The sequence below is a fragment of the Ptychodera flava genome, chromosome 6, assembly GCF_041260155.1.
Source record: "Ptychodera flava strain L36383 chromosome 6, AS_Pfla_20210202, whole genome shotgun sequence".
NCBI classification, from domain to species: Eukaryota; Metazoa; Hemichordata; class Enteropneusta; family Ptychoderidae; genus Ptychodera; species Ptychodera flava.
In genome coordinates, this window is record NC_091933.1 from 3,674,480 (window position 1) to 3,693,505 (window position 19,026).

General features: G+C 37.2%; 1 protein-coding gene across 1 annotated transcript; it reads right to left on the minus strand.

The window, feature by feature from the left end:
• Positions 1-2,322: 2,322 nt before the first annotated feature.
• On the minus strand, positions 2,323-3,825 carry LOC139134625 (uncharacterized). The gene is made up of 2 exons (XM_070701559.1): positions 3,235-3,825; positions 2,323-2,837 (listed from the first exon to the last, which is right to left on the minus strand). Exons 1-2 carry the CDS (start codon positions 3,768-3,770, stop codon positions 2,459-2,461), a joined length of 915 nt encoding a protein of 304 aa, XP_070557660.1. The 5' UTR covers positions 3,771-3,825; the 3' UTR covers positions 2,323-2,458.
• Positions 3,826-19,026: the final 15,201 nt, after the last annotated feature.

Here is a 19,026-nt window from a genome sequence, read left to right on the forward strand (position 1 = left end):
GAATTCCAGTCTAAGGTTTATGTTGTTTTGAAGTCAATATCCAATTTATAGGAGATATGAAAATATTATATCAAGAAAGTCACCATCAAAGGCTTTTAGGGGTATTGGCCCATCCACCTAGTGTGGGGAGATTGTGGGCAAGTATAAAAGAGAGAGCAGTTGTCCTCTAGCTGATCCCCGGACCCCCCCAACACACACACACACTCACCACCCCTAGGTGGTAGACATTCCTTGCTTGACAATGGTATTTTTAACTGTGACAATTAATAAATGTCAGTGGGACAGTGTCTCCTGGTTTAAAATTCCTGGCTGCAGCACAGTTCTGTTACTTCATTCATGTTCTGCCACGTGATCTATGTGGTTATATCTCAATACAGATATCACAACCCATGCATCAACGTATAATGTAACAAATCCACAAACCATGCATCTGCGTTCGTGTGAGGTGAACACACTGGGTAGTGAATTTATGCATGCATGGAGTGAAAAATGATCGACAATCAGTTTCTCCATGAATCACAGACTTTGTGAATTTCACTATAAGTCCACTACATCCCAGTCAGAAAGAAATCACAATTACTCGACTACATTACATTCAGTTAATTAGATTTTCTTCAAAGACTTGTAACAAGTCTATGCACTTGGAATGGCTTAATTATCATTTATATTCAAACAATACTCTCAGGAGATGAAGAATAAATCTTTTATAAAATAAAAAATGTTGAAAGCATCAAAAGTTTAATTCTGCTGTTGTCCCCTCGGGTGAAATGTAAAAAATGGTGCACATCCTTGCAATCATCCAGGACTATCTAATTAAGCAATAAAGCACACCCAGCGATGGTATACCACGAGATTTTGACCAGTTAACAACATATATGCACGAGCGATAGCGAGTGCATATATGAAGTGAACTGGTCAAAATCAAGTGGTATACCGTCGCTGGGTGTGATTTATTGCTATTATATCATAACAGTTTATTGAAATTCTGGCATGGAACGTCATAAAAGGACTTTTCCTCAAGCCGAGAGCTAGTGCGCATGCCAGCTGTGGTATATTGCCAATATATCTGATTCTTTTCGCGTCTCGACCAATCAGATCGCTGTATTTGCACCATCAATATACTGGTATGATATAATTGAAAATATAAATCCATCAATATACTGGTGTGTCATAGAAGACATTAACTGAAGATAAAATTCCACCTGTTGTGTATGTTAGGAACTGAAAAATGTTTTACCCATCCCACGAGGGGAAATTCAGTTTATGAGATAAGAATGTCAATGACTGGTAATGTAATCATACAGATGATGTTGAAATACATATGTTCAGTTTTCAAAATGGCACTTTATTGAAACAAAACTATTTGTGTAACTGGAAGGACACACACTTGTTGTTACTGGTTTTCAAGTTTACTAAATTCCTTAAATTGTTGATGGGATTTGCAACATACAGTACCTATAGGCACCCAGCCAAGACACAGTGAAACCCCCTTGGCTAAATCCTAAACCTTAAAGCCGCACTTTTCAATCCCAGGTTCTCGCATTAGTGGAGTTCTCCTCCCAGTCAAACACTTGGCCAGTACGATGTTTGATTTCTATAACATTAATTACACAAACTGATCCCAACCTTTTGGCGCCTTTTGTTAATCCCGCAAACTGAGTTTATACAAGCGTTTGATTGACGGTCGGTTCAAATCGCAAACGGTCATGATTCCCCACCAACAACGCTCGAGTTTCCTAAAAAATTGCCTTCCAGTCACGTTAGAATTTGAATATAACCACTGAGTACGATCGGCAGCAGCGTTGCGCTGACCGCTTGGCAGTCTGTCTGTGTTTTTGCGGCCGGAAAAAAAGTAAAAAGTGGCATTTCCTGGAGCGTGGGCCCGTGTCTTGCCTGTTCGGTGTCCACTTAAACAGTGAACGCCGCCATAGCTTCACGTCTTTTTAAAGGGAGGCTCTGCCTTTAAACGCAATGTTTGAAAAAATGCTCTTTTGGTAACACTGCATTACGCACTTTTACACAAGTTGCATTTGATTTCAAACCATCTTATCGAAATAAATGCAAAAAGATGTGGAGCTTTCAGGGGTTTTTTGGTTTTTTTTATCTTGTAAAATATGTGATTGTTTCCAATAAGAAATGGAAGACTCATTTTCGCAAGTCAGAGCTTTTTTCTGCTCCGCAATGCTGTGCGCAAGCTGTAAACAAGCTGTAATGCCTGCAACTGTTGTCACAAAAGTGTTTGTAATTTATGACAATGCTGTAAGTATTTCAGATCCCAAGCAATGAGACATGTTAAGTTTTGACAAATGCCTAAACGTGCAAGTACTTCTAAAATACAGTTCACTTTTTACATTAAAATTGGCCCAACATTTGACACAGAGATGTCAAATATGGTTCACTGGTAATTCCAGAAAGCATCTACTTCTCATGTTCAAGGGTAGTTTTTGGTGTCTCGTCTTCATTGGATGATGACGCCGGACCAAGTGCTATTCTCCAACACGATCCCCGGACCAAGTGCTATTCTCCAACACGATCCCTCAGGAGCCGCATTATATATTCCCTGTCTAACAAACTCCGTTAAACGTCTGTCTGCTTCTTCATCACGGATGGCACCTGGATAATATGCTGACATGATCGGTCGAGGTTTAGCAGGTTTAGACTTGTCCTTTCTCACATCAATATCATCAATTTCCATCGGAGTTGAAACCTTGCGGGGTTTATCCCACTTACAGGGAACATCTGTCGCCATTTCTGTACCTCTGTCCTTGTGACGTCCATCAAAGTCATGTAAACTGAATAACAGCCCAACACAATGTTTACATGTTCCATGTTCACCGCTGATAAAATAAGGAAGGAACCATCATCACAGTTTCTGTATTTAAAATTTACATCTATATATAGCATGGGGGGTTCAGGCTGAATATTAAACAAGTAGATGTAAAGATACACAAACAAATAAACAATACAGACAGGAGGAAAAATTCCAAAGACAAACCTGACAGTGCACAAAAAAACGTTTTACTATCAAAGCATACATGAACAGTGTGAGCAGGGTTTCGGCATGCATACTATTCCATTCAGCATCATTTATCATGCACTTCTGTAAACTGGAGATGACCTTTCAAAAATGGACCATCAAAGTTAGCATATATAACTGGGGCTTTTTAAATGGAGGCACCGTGAAATAAACAAACATATAAATTGGGGCCTGAAAAATTAGCGAAATTAACTTACTCCACACAGTTACATCCTCCACATATGATTTCAGAGTTTGTTTTCATTAGGAGCCACATACGGTATGGTTTGTCCCTAGGGTGAGAGGTATCTCTTCTACACGCTGATGTTACGTAAATATACTGGGTGTGTGGGACACGGTATTGCTTTACATCAGTGATGTGTCCATTAACGAATAGACGGTGACCACTATCCTTACGATATTTAGCCATCCTATCCCTTGTCCACTGACAAGTATCCCATAAGTATATCATAACATCTGCGATTACAATCGGGGGAAGGGAGCGGAGGTTACTGTCCCACTCAGTTATTGTCTCTGGGTTCGGCAAAGTAGCAGGCTTCTTTCGCCCGGAAAGGTCGTCCTTTGAAAGACGTCTCCTCTGACGATCATCATGCTGTATCGCTCGAATGTCCAGCTCGATTGCCAATTCTGCTAAACGTACCATTTTTTCCTTGCTTGCATCGTTACATGTTAGCCCTCTTGATGTCAGAAGGTTGCGTAGTTGGGGAGCTTCCATTAAGCCTACACGCTGCATTTTGACTTGCCACAATCAGGCAAATCTCTGAGCAAATCCCGCGCCCAGGGCTGAGGCAAATTCCCAACTGTGTGCGCCCTCATACGGTATAACCGCTTGAATCGACTGTGCCACCGAGGGACGGTGAAAACACTGATTTCTCGTTTAGGGAGAACCATTTGATTTCGGGGGGGATATGGAGGATTTTGAGGGGAAAAAATTGTCACCAGGTGAGATAGAAGGAAAAAAAATTGATCCTGTCATGGCCTGAAAAAAAAATTGTCATAATAGACAGAAGAGAAAAAAAAATTGTGACTATGCACCAGAAATTAGCAAAATTTGGAAACCTTATTCTCATGTATTCTATGCCAGTGTGCCGCAATAGGCGGCGCAAATGTTTTTACCACAAGCAAATCTTATGTTTTTTTCCCAGCATTTATGATATAAGCATGCACTACATAAGTCTACTTTACACCTCAGTGCACTCAATGTTTTCCTTCCCTTTTCTGACCCAAAAAATCATATTTCAGGATTTCTGTTGCAATATCTCAATGGCATAGGCACTATCTAAAGGGGACTATTTGATTTCTGCAAATTGTGAAAATTTAAAACACAAGACAGGAGTCAATAAACTAGTGTTAAAACAAATATATTATTTTCTCAATATAAATATGTTAGAAAGATGTACCTTGACAATGAAAAATTGAGGAACAACAAATATAATGAAGTATAATGTGTGAGCCTTGTTTCTCTGACCACAAAAGATAACATCTTCCCTGAGAACTTACATCAATGCCACACCGGATCGCAAACATACCATATTCAGGCTTTTCATTAGAAGCTGGCAGCTGGAGAAATGACACAAGAAGGTCACAGATTTTCCGTTCCTGTATATTCATTTGTCTTCAGTCCCTGGCAAACAGAACTGTTTTTCACAAATTGTATTGTCATTGTTTGGTTGTTGTATATTGTGACTCAAACACTGATCATGCAAAAAATGTAAAAAATATCAGTGGTCAATGTCATTTTCAAACAGTTTTACCGAGTGCAAAATAAACTGAAACTCCTCTCAGATTGCACCATTAAACACATCGATTTCTCAAAATTTCCAATACGAGAGGGGAACCCCCCTCTCGTGCTCTCCCCCTTGGGGTATTTTAACAGTTTCACTTAGTAAAAAAATTACTAAACACCTTTCACGTTGCACCAGACTGCACCATTACACACATCAATATCTTAAAAATTCTTTCTTTGTCAGGAAACACAACTTTATAACGATATCAATATCAAAAGATTAGCAATTGCAGGAATCAAAATGATAATAATGCAACATCTGACATTATTTACTGTATTACTTCCTTTGTAAAATACACAGTTTGGAATATTATAAATTCGGTTACTCTTGATTGGATTAAAGTATCTTTACATCTTCAATCCTATGTTATGCAATTAAAATGTTATCTTTCCTCATGGATGAATACATTATATTTCACTTATAAGATGATGAACAAAACTGAGGATTTTATCACAAAGTTTTCAAGCCTTGTAAGACTTGAAGGAGAAGAATGCACCCTGAATGCATTTATATGATGATCTTTGATCATGTTGCCAACTGAACACACAAACAATATTCCTCATCAAAGATGACAAGAAAACCCCCTCATACTATATGAAAAAAAGAAGCTAAGAAATCGGGTGGTTTGCATACATTTGCATAAATTAACACTTCTTTATCACGATACTTTCAACTGCTTGACAAGCTACAAGGTGAACCCAACCAATATTTAAATTTTGGGTTAGCAAATTAGTTAAAAATTGAATAAATATTTGCAAAAAAGTGATTTTTGAGCAAAATATGCTGTGTTGGGTGCAACGCCCCCTTAAATGACTGATTTTTTGTTTTTATCAGACAAGTTGCATTGTAATTTTAACGCATACACAGTTATGTAGATTTGTTTTATTTGCGACCTTGTTGAAATAAATAAATTTATTTTTCAAAAAACAAAATAACAACAATCTGCCAGTATAAAAACACTCAATGTTAGGTCCTATGTTGGGTGTGTGGACGACTTATTATTGCTCCCGAAAAGTGTCTAAACAGAGAGAGAGAGAGAGAGAGAGAGAGAGAGAGAGAGAGAGAGAGTGTGTGTGTGTGTGTGTGTGTGTGTGTGTGTGTGTTTGTGTTTGTGTGTCCGTTTTGCACGAAACGACTAGGCTGAAAGCGAGTCCGAGACAAAAATAAACCAGTCATGTCTAAAAATGTCATTTCACAATGTCAAGAAAAAAGAATTTTATTGCAAAGTGATGGAAGTAATATGTTGGTATATGTTGGACACGTATGGCCGGACAGGTTACACTGTACATGCAGTTACCATTTTTGTCGTTAAAAAATCAACACATTTAACTGTTGATTTTTAGTCTCTTCTACCCATGCAATAATTCACAAAAAGTTCAGCTCGTGTTGTAGGTACAATTACCTTTCTTCTATTTACAATTATTTTGATATTGGCAAAAACAAATACAAATAATGAACATTTATTTATTCCGAAATAAAATATGAATTAAATACACAAGACCAGCATCAACAGATTAATAGGTAGGTCAAGGTGGATATGTATGTATGTATGTATGTATGTATGTATGTATGTATGTATGTATGTATGTGTAGATTGGTCGGTCGGTTCGTCGATTAATCGGTAAATAGGCAGAGTTATCTCTACTCCCATTGGCACGCCGATAATAAACTGTGCTTAATTTTCAACGCTTGGTGCTCCTGAAGGAAGAGAGTTCTTAAACTCGTTTGATGTTCGCCGACAACTGAAGAGTTTTCTCAGAAGTGGTTTGTTTTTCTTTCTTGTGATATCTTCAGCGCTGCCGTCGTCGTAGTAGTTGCTGCAACTCATCTCCCCAAAGATGGTGTCCATAAGTTTAATCACGTTGTCGTCATTGAGGGCGCTAGTTTCAAAGTAAGGATAATTGTCGATAATAGAACCCATAAGTCTATGAATTTCTTCAGTCATGATAACTCTGTCAGGACTGTCTGTTTTGTTACCGACCAGAGTGACGCTGTATCGTCTGCTACCTGCAAGATAGAAGATAAAGTCATCATGACTTTCTCTTTTTGTGTCGTCAGCAAAATATTCCATACTTCCTACCTTAGCTCAACCCGAAGAACAGAAAAAAATCCTTATTTATGACACTAGTTTGCTGATATATTTAGGTTTCTATTTAGTCACATATATTAATACAAGCCCTAATCTGTATACAAACATACAAATATATTGCACTAAATGTGTACTTGGAGATAAATGGATATGTCAGGACACACATGTACCGTACATGGAGTATTTTTGGAAACATTATTGTTCTAAAATTTGAAACTTTGGAGTGAATGTCCTCTATTATTTCGCAAGACTGAGAACAATTGAAATAATTGACAGTTCAAGCTGTCTATATAACAAATATCTGTCTTTTACCTTTTCATTATTTTGAAGTAAAACTTTCAAGCGACTATTTGTATTCTTGTAACTTATCGATAAAAATTAAATTACGCATGTAAATAAAGCTTTATTTGATAATTAACGTTCTGAATGTTAATCTTTAACATATGTAACTGATGACTTCTGTGCTTCCACTGTTTAATGACTGATAATTGAAACTTCTAACAAAATACGATCTTACCTTTAAGGTTTTTAATCAGAGCGCATGCGTCGATGGCGTCACCCAGTGATTTCAAATCATCCAACGCGAAAACAATCATGAAATATTTCGATGTATTGATCCAGGATTTCTTCAGTTCAAGAAATTCTTCACTTCCGGCTGTGTCAACAATCTCGACTTCGAACCACCTTTCTATTATAGATATAAAATAACCCGTGTGAACGATTATACTTGGGTCAAATCGTTGACAGCGCGCTCTTCAACAGTAAAAAACTGAAGCCGCTGAATTACACCTCATTATTACGTGACTTAGAGTAAACAAGGATAAACAAGTAAACCATTGTTTTCAGTCGTTTGCAATGAGCTGTATGGTTCACAGCATGTGAATTAGACTGGAAGCAGAGTACAAATGTTGTGGCATTGATTCTAAAGTTATCTTAAATTTACTCAGCTAAAAATTTTTGGAAGATTTTAGAATGAAAACAATGATGACACGTCCACCAAACACTAACTCTTGTCTGGCCCTGTGCCTTGGTAGAGAGAATAAACAATAATATTTAATAAGTTTAAAAACAGATTTTCTGTAGCTTTTTGGTTGGAGTAAGAATTTGAATTCAAGGGAAACTTCTTTTTCAAAATAATAGACCTCGCCATAGATGTGATTGTTAATGTATGTGTTGACATTATTTAGTTTATTTGTAGCAGTTTAAGAAAACTTATGAAAGTTCGTTTGTTTTCTTTTCGTCGAATTTTTAGTTTGGCAGGAAAACAACACATTCTTGAGTGACAGACGATACTTTCAAATGATGGCGTCCGAAACTGTAAGATGTTTGTTGATCCTATTTATTGTACAATCTCTGGCAAGTTCGTCATGGACTGAGTTCAAAGCTCAAAGAGCCAAGCCAGTGATTTCAATGGGATAACTGTGTTGCCATTAAGGTAGAATAATGGCCCTCTGGGATAGATATTTGAAGTCTCAATTTTTTGTAACTGTTTTCTAGTCTATCACTTGTTGTTGGCGGCTCATTTTAACACTCTTTGAGTAAGAAAAAATTTCACCGAATTTATTTTTCAATAATCGGAAAATTAATTTTTTCCAATTGGGTTAACAGGATTGGCGAACATTTTGATTTTCAAATATCGGAAAATGTTAGGGAACTTGTTCCTTGTACCAAATTTTGAACAGCTTCCCCTGATTTTTATTCTTGATCTGGTGAAAAAATGGTTAAATGTTTACTTGGGAAAGTGTGAGCAAAAGTTTAAATCTTTCACTTTCGAGGCGCATACTACCTTAAAGCAAATCTTTATTTGAATGTATTTTTACCATCGGGTTCAACTCATTCAACATCACATTTTATGTCTATAGCCCCTATTTCCAATGTGACGGGTTGGTTTGCAAACGATAAATTAAGAATGAAAGTTTCAAAAGTAAGATTTACACGAAATATAAATAGTAGTTTGAAAAAGAATAGATCTTACCTGGCCTTTTCACCAAATGCAGAAATAAATCTTCAATGGTGTTTGATGGATATAATGTATCCTTTTGAAATAAATAACGGCGCGATATCGCCGATTCGCCGAGACCTTTCCCACCAAGAACCACCAGTCGCTCAACAACATTCAAACTCATGATCGATTTAGAAGTTTCCGAGGAATATTATTTCGGAAAAAAGTTATGTCTGAATCGGGGAGTGAAATAAACACTGGGTTCCAAGACAATAAACAAACTTTAATGAGAAAATAGTACGTTTGTCTCAGATATTTTGACTTCATGAAATTCTTACATAGAGGATATGGCCGAAGTGTGTTCGTTATTTTGTCCTTTTCAAACAAATGATGAAATCCTACACTAAGTTATTATTGGTCAATGATTAATCTGCATAATGTTTACTGCAAAAGGCCTGAATAATATCTGCAATCATTGCAAGCGATTAAAATTTGCGTTAACGTAATCTGCATATTCTTAATTCTCAAACAAGGAATTTATTCAGATTTGCATTTAACTGCCTTGCAATTTAATAATTATTCGAAAATTATTCAAGTCTATATAACGCCAAAGAGTTTGTGGATCCTACCTTATCTATTTGCTGAATTGTTTGTAAATCTGTCACGTGATCCTCCAAATATCATTAGGCTTTAATATAAGTATTTCAAAAAACTTACGGCGTCATATGAAAGTTTTAAATTTGTGTGTAAATTCTTTTTAATTATAAAATTGCAGATGTTAAATTCTATTTGGTAACGATTTTCATCAGTCACTTCTGATGTCCATAGTTGTCAGACAGATCGCCATACGCCGCCTTACTTCAGTCAAATTTTACGTCGTTCGGTCATAGACAATTTGATCCGTTAGTCAGGTCAAGTAAAGGCCCAGTCAGTGTACGTTAGGATTATGGAGTGAGAGATACACAATATTGAACGAGAAGCACTCATTTATTTGTTAATTTTTCAGGGTAATATCCCTCTGCTTGGCAGGGGTGCCGCTTTAATTGTCCACACTGTCAAAATATAACTATATGTAAATTACCCAAATCCTAAGTCTGCTTGGTTATCCCCCGGAGACGGCTTTTTAAAGTAAGATGTATGAGAAATCTGGTATGGGAATAATTCAGTGACTCACCCATCCATAAAGTTATCCAATATTTACCCAAATTTCAAACGCTCTATTCCCGTTGAGCGTGCGAAATCCGTTGTTTGACTGGTGAAGGTAGAACGCACCTCGGGGACAGACATTCGGACTCTTAAACTTTTACAATTCTGTTCGGATATACCACTTGTGGGGGTTCATTTTAAAGCTCTTGGTGAAAAAAAAAACTTTTCACCGGCTTATTTTTTCGAAATTCGAAAATTTTTATTCTTCTCCATAGAGTTAACACAGGGATGGCGGCCATTTTGAATTTCAAATATCGGTAAATCTTGTGTATTTGTTTCTATAGTACCAAAATTTGCACGGTGACCCCCTATTCTTATTCTTGATTTTGAAAGAGAATGTTTAAAAAGATTCCTCGAGAAAGTTAGAGCAAAAGTTTAAGTCTTTCACTTTCGAGGTGCATACTACCTTAAGTAAGCCTTCCTGAAAACAGAATTACCTAGCATGGGATACCTGATTGACTGCATGGCTAACTGAATGTCTCAGAAATGGCTGACTACTTGACTCATGACGGACAACTAATACACTGATTATAACTGACCGACTGGCTTACTCCATTGTCGAGTGGAAATGAATGGAAAATGTTTATCCAAACACGGCCCCTTTGTTGAGGGACGGTGATCCAAATAGAAGAAAAGACAGTTTGATGTCCAGACAAAATCCAACTGATCGATATACCCCCTGCTCTAAGAGCATCTTAAATTTGACTGGAAGACATGAGCACGTGCTTCTTACGTAAGATTGTTTTAGACACATTTAGGAAACGATGAGGTTCAAAGGTGAGCTAAATCTTAAAATGGATTATGGAAGTTGTACAGCATTTAGTTTGTGGCAAAGATGATGAAACTGTTTGTGAATTACAACTTGAAGAAAATCACTAACTATAAGAAAATTTCAAAAATCTTTGTTACTATCAAGTAATTCTTTGCAGTGTAATATTTTAGGAAATATGACGACACTACCGAAATTATATATTTAGGCCTAATCAATTTATTTCATGTTACAAAAAATAAATTTATGTTGCGAAAATCGGATGAACAATTTTGAATATTATGCGTAAATAAATATTGATTGTGAAAATTACTGATAATAAGTGGCGTTCAGAATATAGAAAATATGTATAAAAAATCGTTAGAATGTTGCCGACAAAAACAGGAGTACGAACACGTAAAAATCAGTCAAAATCGCATGTCGCAAAATTTATGTATAAACACTTTATTACGCAAATAAGAAAAAGAAAAGGAATTCAAACTATGTTACCTGGTCACTCGGGAAATGATAGAGGGCGTTTAAACCTGATACAACTTTTGATGAAAGTATCTAAAATGTATCTACATATTTCCTCCGAAAATCATAAATACCATTCCTCTAAAAATAGTATAACAAAATGCATCATGTATTTTTTGTCGTATATAAACGTGTTCATTGCCATGTCACTTGGACTTTCCGTAAGTGCTTTTATAGTCGTAAGTCCACGTCCACTGAGTTTCCCAGTTTTTAAGACCGAGGCCGACTTTACGGACTTTTTTCCCGCTGGTGCCAAAATTGTGACTGCAGTCTAAAAAAACTTTGTGTGCCTGTTGACATTTGAGGAAGTTCTGGTATCAGAGTTCATGTGAGTACATTACTGTTATTTGGAAACGTCCTAGTGATAGGAGTTTCATGCTGTGACTTTCTACGACGATTATTGTACTTTTGCGTCGAGCTGCTTCGTGGCTGTTCTCCATGGACTGATGCATCCGGACGGAGTTAGCAGTGTGGACAAGCGTGTTAAGAGAGCTCTCGTCGCAGTACAGGGTCTGTGGACACAGTTTTTCAAAGCTAAAGAAAATACACATTTTGTTACTTGGTCACGTTAGAGTGGAGATAATTTTCAATATTATAAAGTTAATTCTTGCTGCTTCTACGTGACGTTCATTAATAAAATAAGAATGTGGAAATGTTATCAAAACTTATGTATAATTTCCTTTATTTGACAATTTTTTGTTGCGACAAGCAGTTCCGCTTGGAATTGTACCACTTTGCTAAAGACAATTTAAGACCACCATTTCCATTTGCCTTGCCGACTTCCAGTGGTCGTAACAATGTATACATATATTGACGACATTTTACAGTTTTAAAGGCATACATAATGACTTTTTGGATCTATCAAAATGACACAATTAAGTTCTGATTAATTGGGCCTAGCATCAACAATTGTTTAGTTTTGGACACAGAAAAAAGAAAAAAATGTTGACATTGAAGAAGACTACATAAGGAAACTCGTATAAAATAAAATGTCTATTGCCATGGTAATAACATTGTACATAATGAATTAAAATGAACATGGTTCCTAGTCTTTATACATAACACGTAAAAATTAAATTCCAAGTAAGGTTTTTAATGGTTGCAAACCACTCCTATACAATGGCTTGTTCTACCTTTCGAAAACGTTAAAACTGCAACAAAAGGTTCTTGTACAAAGAAATCCAGTGGAAACGAAAGTAAAATGTATATGCTAGACACGGGGGTACTGAACTAGAGTAATATCGAGTTACAAATTAAACTTATGCTCATTACATCATACAAAACGGTAATGACTAGAATTGTTGTATTATAGCCAACGTTCCCGATGTACAATTATAATGCTCAGAATAAATAGCTGTGAAATCTTAAATGAATATAGATTGTGTGAATGTGATCTGATGCCCGTACCAATATTTTCCACCAGAGGGAGAGTGCGTGTAAACAAGGGATATTGACCGCAAATCGTGACCGCAAACCCGTAAGGGGGTTGAGGGTGGGGGTGTTGACAATGCCACAAAAATTAATGGTAGTTTTAATTTCGACTGATATCACCATCTTTGGTATTTGACATATTTTTGTAGCATAGGGGTGAGGAATTTGACATGGCTTAGAAACAAATGTAAAATTCCCCGATAGGCCCTCTCTCACCCCTCCCCCCGCGTGGGCCCTCTCTCACCCCTCCCACACCGATGGAAAACATTGATAGGTCCATTTACACATGCCTGATGAAAACGATAATAAAGCGAATACTTTAAAATGTTTAGGTGGCGGGGCATTGAGTTACGAACGCTATGTTCTTCCCTCGACAGTTTTATTGTGTTGAAAATATATGTGAATAACATGTTTAAAAAAATATCCTCATTTTTGCTTTCTGAGAATCATCTAATCGGCCACACGTGCATATAATTGAATTTAAAACACTGCCTTTCTGAAAAGATAACTGGAATCTGCCTTTCCCTCATTGAAATAATACAATCCAACTGACCTTAGACGGCAGTAAACAAGGACTATCAGTGTCATTTCTTACATATAAAACTGAAAATTACAGTCCAAGCAAGAATTTATACATGTAGTTTTAATACTGACAATGCACTGCAAATTTATCAATGAATCTGTACCGTTTTGTCTACCGTTGGAAAACGTTAAAAGCACAATAAATTAAATTATCAGCATATAGATAGTACACATGCAAGAATCAAGTTTATGATTGCTTAAATAAGTGTATAGTTACACAAATTGCATTCAATTAGCTTTTGCTTATTTGATGGCAATCCGAGCATAAATGACAGTGAATTGCGACATACGAACAAAACTCAATAATTCAGGTTCTTTTAGAGAACCTTGCCCTATTTTAAGAGTACAGGAAATACAATATAACGCATTATTCTACATCTACCATCGAGAACAATAGAATTTAGCGTGCGCTAAAAAGCCGTACGGAACTCGCGTCCGTTCCGTACGGCACGGTTTCAAGGCGCCCCATTCCCTGCGGCTGTATCTGCGCGTTCACTCTAGAACGGTTTCAAGGGACCCCTGGACGAGTGCCAGAACAAGTCTCGCGCGCGCTCTGTACCTCAGTGGGTAGTGCACACACTCCAAAACTTGCAGAAGCGCGTCCGAGGTAGCGTTCCACACTGGCGCGATAAAATCGGAAGAAAAATTGTTGACATTGCACGAAAACGGTCATTACTCCGACATTTTGATGCCCCGATCAGGAATGTAAGATGTATAATAAAAGGTTATTACGAAAATACCGCAAAGGATGCACTCGGACATTGGCGCCGCGCATCGCCCTCCGCTTCGCGTCGGGCGATACGCTACGCCAATGTCCTCGTGCATCCTTTGCGGTATTTTCGTAATAACCTCATATTACATATCTACTATTTTCCTCTGCAATACATTGACATTGCAAGCCGTGTGTCGTTTATGACAGAAATTGTCCTAAAGAGAAGAAACAATTGGTGTATTAAAATAAGAAAGATATCGACAAACAGGTGCTGCATTGCAATAGTAATCGCACTGTATGACATTGCAAGACTTCTCGAGTTTAAAAGTTCGTAAGAAAATGTTGGAAATGTAATAAAAAAGTCAGAAAATACACGTAAGAATTGTATGTCACCTCATTCGGTGTGTTAATGATGAGAGTATAAGTTTCCAGGCAAGACAATAATTAATACGGGAAAACATGACAGTGTTTTTGCATGAATAAGATTGATAAGAAAATAACTGATAGCCAGCTAATAGCCAGCTAACATTGGCTAATAGCGTCTAAAAACGGCTATTAGCTTGATTAGCTGAATAGCCAAGGATTTTGGTATCATAGCAGAATAGCTGAATAGCTGCTCAACAACCCCAAAGCAGCTATTAAGTTTCCGTCATTAGGTCCCAAACTTAATAGCTGACTAGCCGCTAATTATCCATTGAGTCATTGTTGTAAACCCTCTTAGCTGAATAGCTGCTAAATATGTCAAAGTTGGCTATTTTGGCTATCCAGCAATCCCGCACCTTTATGGCTGACCCTTACCTCCATAGGTTGACCCATGGAGCTAGAAAAGGACGTCTCTTGCTCGGAGGAGGGACTGTCACAGTGATAAATCGATACCGGTTTTGGCCGTGCGATCCAAGAGTACATTGGCACTTGACCATGTGTACCTAGACATGTATAGATCATCAGCGATTATACAGAGGTACAACGTATTGGTGTAAGCATGGAGCCAGATCCGTTTCTAGCTCCATGGTGTAAGACTACGACTGTATTTTTTGACTGACTGCACCAGCGATGGTCCGCATCAAACAGTACTACAGGAGAAAATTTACACGGCAAATTTCCATGGACTTTTTCCATTTTTTTGCAACCACATTATACCTGCATTTATTGTGAAGTCACATTTCCCAGCCGCAAAACATTAGTTAAAGTTAGGTTTTTCTTATCAGTGACGTGTGCATGTGAGCAATTTTACTGTTGCTTATTTATGGCCTGGGGGGTCGGAGGAATCTGAGGGGGGTTACTCAAAAATGGAAAGCTACAAGGGGGGTTGCTCAAAAGTGGAGAACAAGAAAGGGGGGCTACTCAATTTTGTTGATATGTACTGAAGCATTTAGTGAAGTTATGAATTAATACAACAATAATAGTAAAGAACAGCAATATGTATGCTTGAGATATGTATGTTCATATCCGGTATATGTACACACACATATAATATATATATATATATATATATATATATATATATATATATATATATATATATATATATATATATATATATATATATATATATATATATATATATATAATATATATATATATATATATATATATATATATATATATATATATATATTTAAGTATAGGATAAAGCCCGAGTACGAGGGCTCTTCTGGTATATAAAGTCCAACCCAACGATAAAATGTCGAGGCCGCAGGCCGAGACATTTTATCGTAGGGTTGGACTTTATATACCAGAAGAGCCCGAGTACGAGGGTTTTATCCGACTTAAAAACTATTGCCCCTAACTGATATATTTTCGTTTTCAATGTGTTTTACGGTCAACCGTCCCCTTTGTCAATGTAACATGTTTAGGATATGAATTAAACTTTTATTTGTGAAATAGCCTTCCCATGTAATGGAACATCCTATAAATGCCCTAGGGCACATTATATAAATGCCCTAGGGCACAGCAGATTTTGTGTTGCAGCTGGTTTCCGCTGTGTTACCAAATTTGAATATTAAAACGTACCAGATGTCTACAGAATATGACATGTTCACTTTTGATTGGACAGTACTTTACTACGGCGCTGTCATTAGTTTCTGGAATTTGGTGACCAAGGCTTTACGAGTAAATAAAACACCCTGAATTGAGCACTCTGATTGGTCAATCAACAGTAGATAGTTTTTAAATATATATATATATATATATATATATATATATATATATATATATATATATATATATATATATATATATATATATATATATATATATATATATATACAGATGGTTTCAAGTGGAAACTAAAATCTCATTACACTATGTGTTTCACGTTATTGTGATCTTGAGACGAGAATGATCAGCTATTCGACGTGGCAAGCCTTTAATGTTACAGGCTAGTACTGAGTACATTTTGATTTTCAACTGTGCCTGCATTGAACTGTAATACCGACAGGGGCTCGTTAAATAAATTTGAATTTAAAAAACAAGCACTAACAGTTACATCAACGAATGACGACCCCATGGAATGTTTGAACATGGTAAACGCTGCCACTCCAGGATCATCCGAATGTTGAATTGTTCGCTGATCGCTGAATGCGGTATGACCACGATATAAATCAAGACTAGGGATTCATGTCAGAATAAATGACAGACAAGATTCTCACTCGACAGCATACGCCCTCACTGTCTACATAAATGCCACACTTAATCAGGTTTTATCTTTTCAGGTGACTTGTGAATACCTGTATAGGACATCCGGGGATGCCTGCTCCTGTTGGGACAATATGGGTATACGTCTCCCTTTGATGTACGATCTGCACAGAAGCGGGAAGTAATATTTGGTTCTGGTTCGAGCAGTGAGAGAGTCATGATTGGAATTCTTTTTCTGTCGTTAAGGGACTGGTCAGTTTCTTCAGCCTGGGGGGGTGGATTCATGGGGGGGGTGTCACCCTGTTTTTGACTTTGGTGATAGGGGGGGTCACCATGTTTTTGAAATGCCCAATAGGGGGGGTCAGTGTGTTTTTTGAATTTTGACACAGGCTCATCATTGCCTAAAATGCTAGTGTCAGCCACAAATTCATCATTCAGTTGTATTTTTCGGCGCGCCCTTCGGGCGCGTAACTTTAATAATCAGTCATATTTTTCAGCACGCCCAACTTTAAATATCAAGCATACATACATCAGAGATATCTGTATGTTCAATATTTTTCAGCGTGCTCTTCAAGCTCATTACTTTAATATATCATACATCTTTCAGCATGCCCTTCAGGTGCATGACTTTAATATACAAGGCAATATATCAGAGATATCAGGATGTTTCATATTTTTTGGCGCGCCCTTCGGGCGCCATACTTTCAGAGATATCTTGATGTTTGCTAAGTGAAAGTGTACCATTATGAAATCTGCATTTCATATGAAAAGGATGACAAATTCCTGATACTTTTCTGTTCTCTCTGTGAGAATTCAGTATGAGAAAGCAACATGCACAAATATTTCACAATATATATTTGATACAGTGACTTATTTTAGAGATAAAAAATGACAAGATATCTTTCCTTCTCATTGATGCAATTATTTTCCTTTGTTTCATAGGTTTTCTGTAGAAAGATGCTTTTTTATGAACAAAATAACAGTTAAAAAAGGCAGTTTTTGTCATTATTAGCTGTGCTTTTATGGTTTCAATGTTACACAAGAAAAGATCCTCTCAGACACTGTACACATCAGATTTGGCTAAAAAAGCTCTCTATGGCTCCTCAGTAGATTTAATTGGATGGTTGGCAAGTCTTAACACCCATCAAAGTTTTTGATTCACTGCTTTTTCCTCTTTGATATTAATGATTGACATCCATTTCTGTACAACAGTTCAGGACATCTGGTTAAGCAGAGAAAGTGTGAAATACATTCACAGCTCATTCAAAATACAGCTCATTCAAAATGTACTGTATTTAAACTTTAAGATTGACACTTTGAAATTCCTATCTTACAACTGACATGTCAACAATTTCACTAAAACATAGAATGACTATTTAAAATATAAATATATGTAAAATGTAAAACATAATATATATATATATATATATATATATATATATATATATAAAATTTATGTCCATCTTTTGTTTTACCTTTGTCGCGCCCGGGGGGGGGGGGGGTCACCCTGTTTTAGAAATTTGGAATGGGGGGTCACCCTGTTTTCAAAATTTGGAATAGGGGGGTCAGCCACTTTTTGACGTCGGCAAAAAATAATCCACCGCCCCCCCCCCCCCCAGGCCGAAGAAACTGACCAGTCCCTAACTTTTTGATGTAAAACAAATTAGAAATTCTTTCCTGGTCCAGAATATTTTGGTTTCCGAGGGGGACACCCCCCTCCTGACCTGCTTTTGCACCACATCTTTGCCCTCTTGTAAAATATTCCTACGGAGAACACTGCATGTCATCAGAGCACTAGATATAGACCTGTACATCAGCCCCTGTCACAGCGATGGAACCTCTTTCCAACACAGACCTGTACCACAGGGTTTAATCAGGGTCTGTACAGGGCCTGTCGCAGCAGCAATCCATTTTACAGGGGTCACTCAAAATTTCTGTAGCAGAGAGGGGGGTTACTTAAACACGTCATGGTTGGCAGGGGGGGGGGGTTACTCAAAATTTTGGAGTTTCTTAAGCAATTCCTCCGACCCCCCCCCCCCCCAAGGCTGTAAATAATGACGGCTCCCTAATATATGGCACATCGGCACAGGTTACATCAGTATTTTAGGCAAAGCAGGCATGTGGGACTTGACAATCTAGCTTAAATTCTTCCTTTGAAGAGCCAAACAGTATAACAAATGTTTCTGCACTCAATATACACTGTGACAGCATAGGGACTTGCAGAACAGTACATCACTAGGATTATCAGAGTCAGCGATTCATGGGTGTAAAAATGGAGGAAAGTGCACATAAACACACACACACAATGACATCACTTC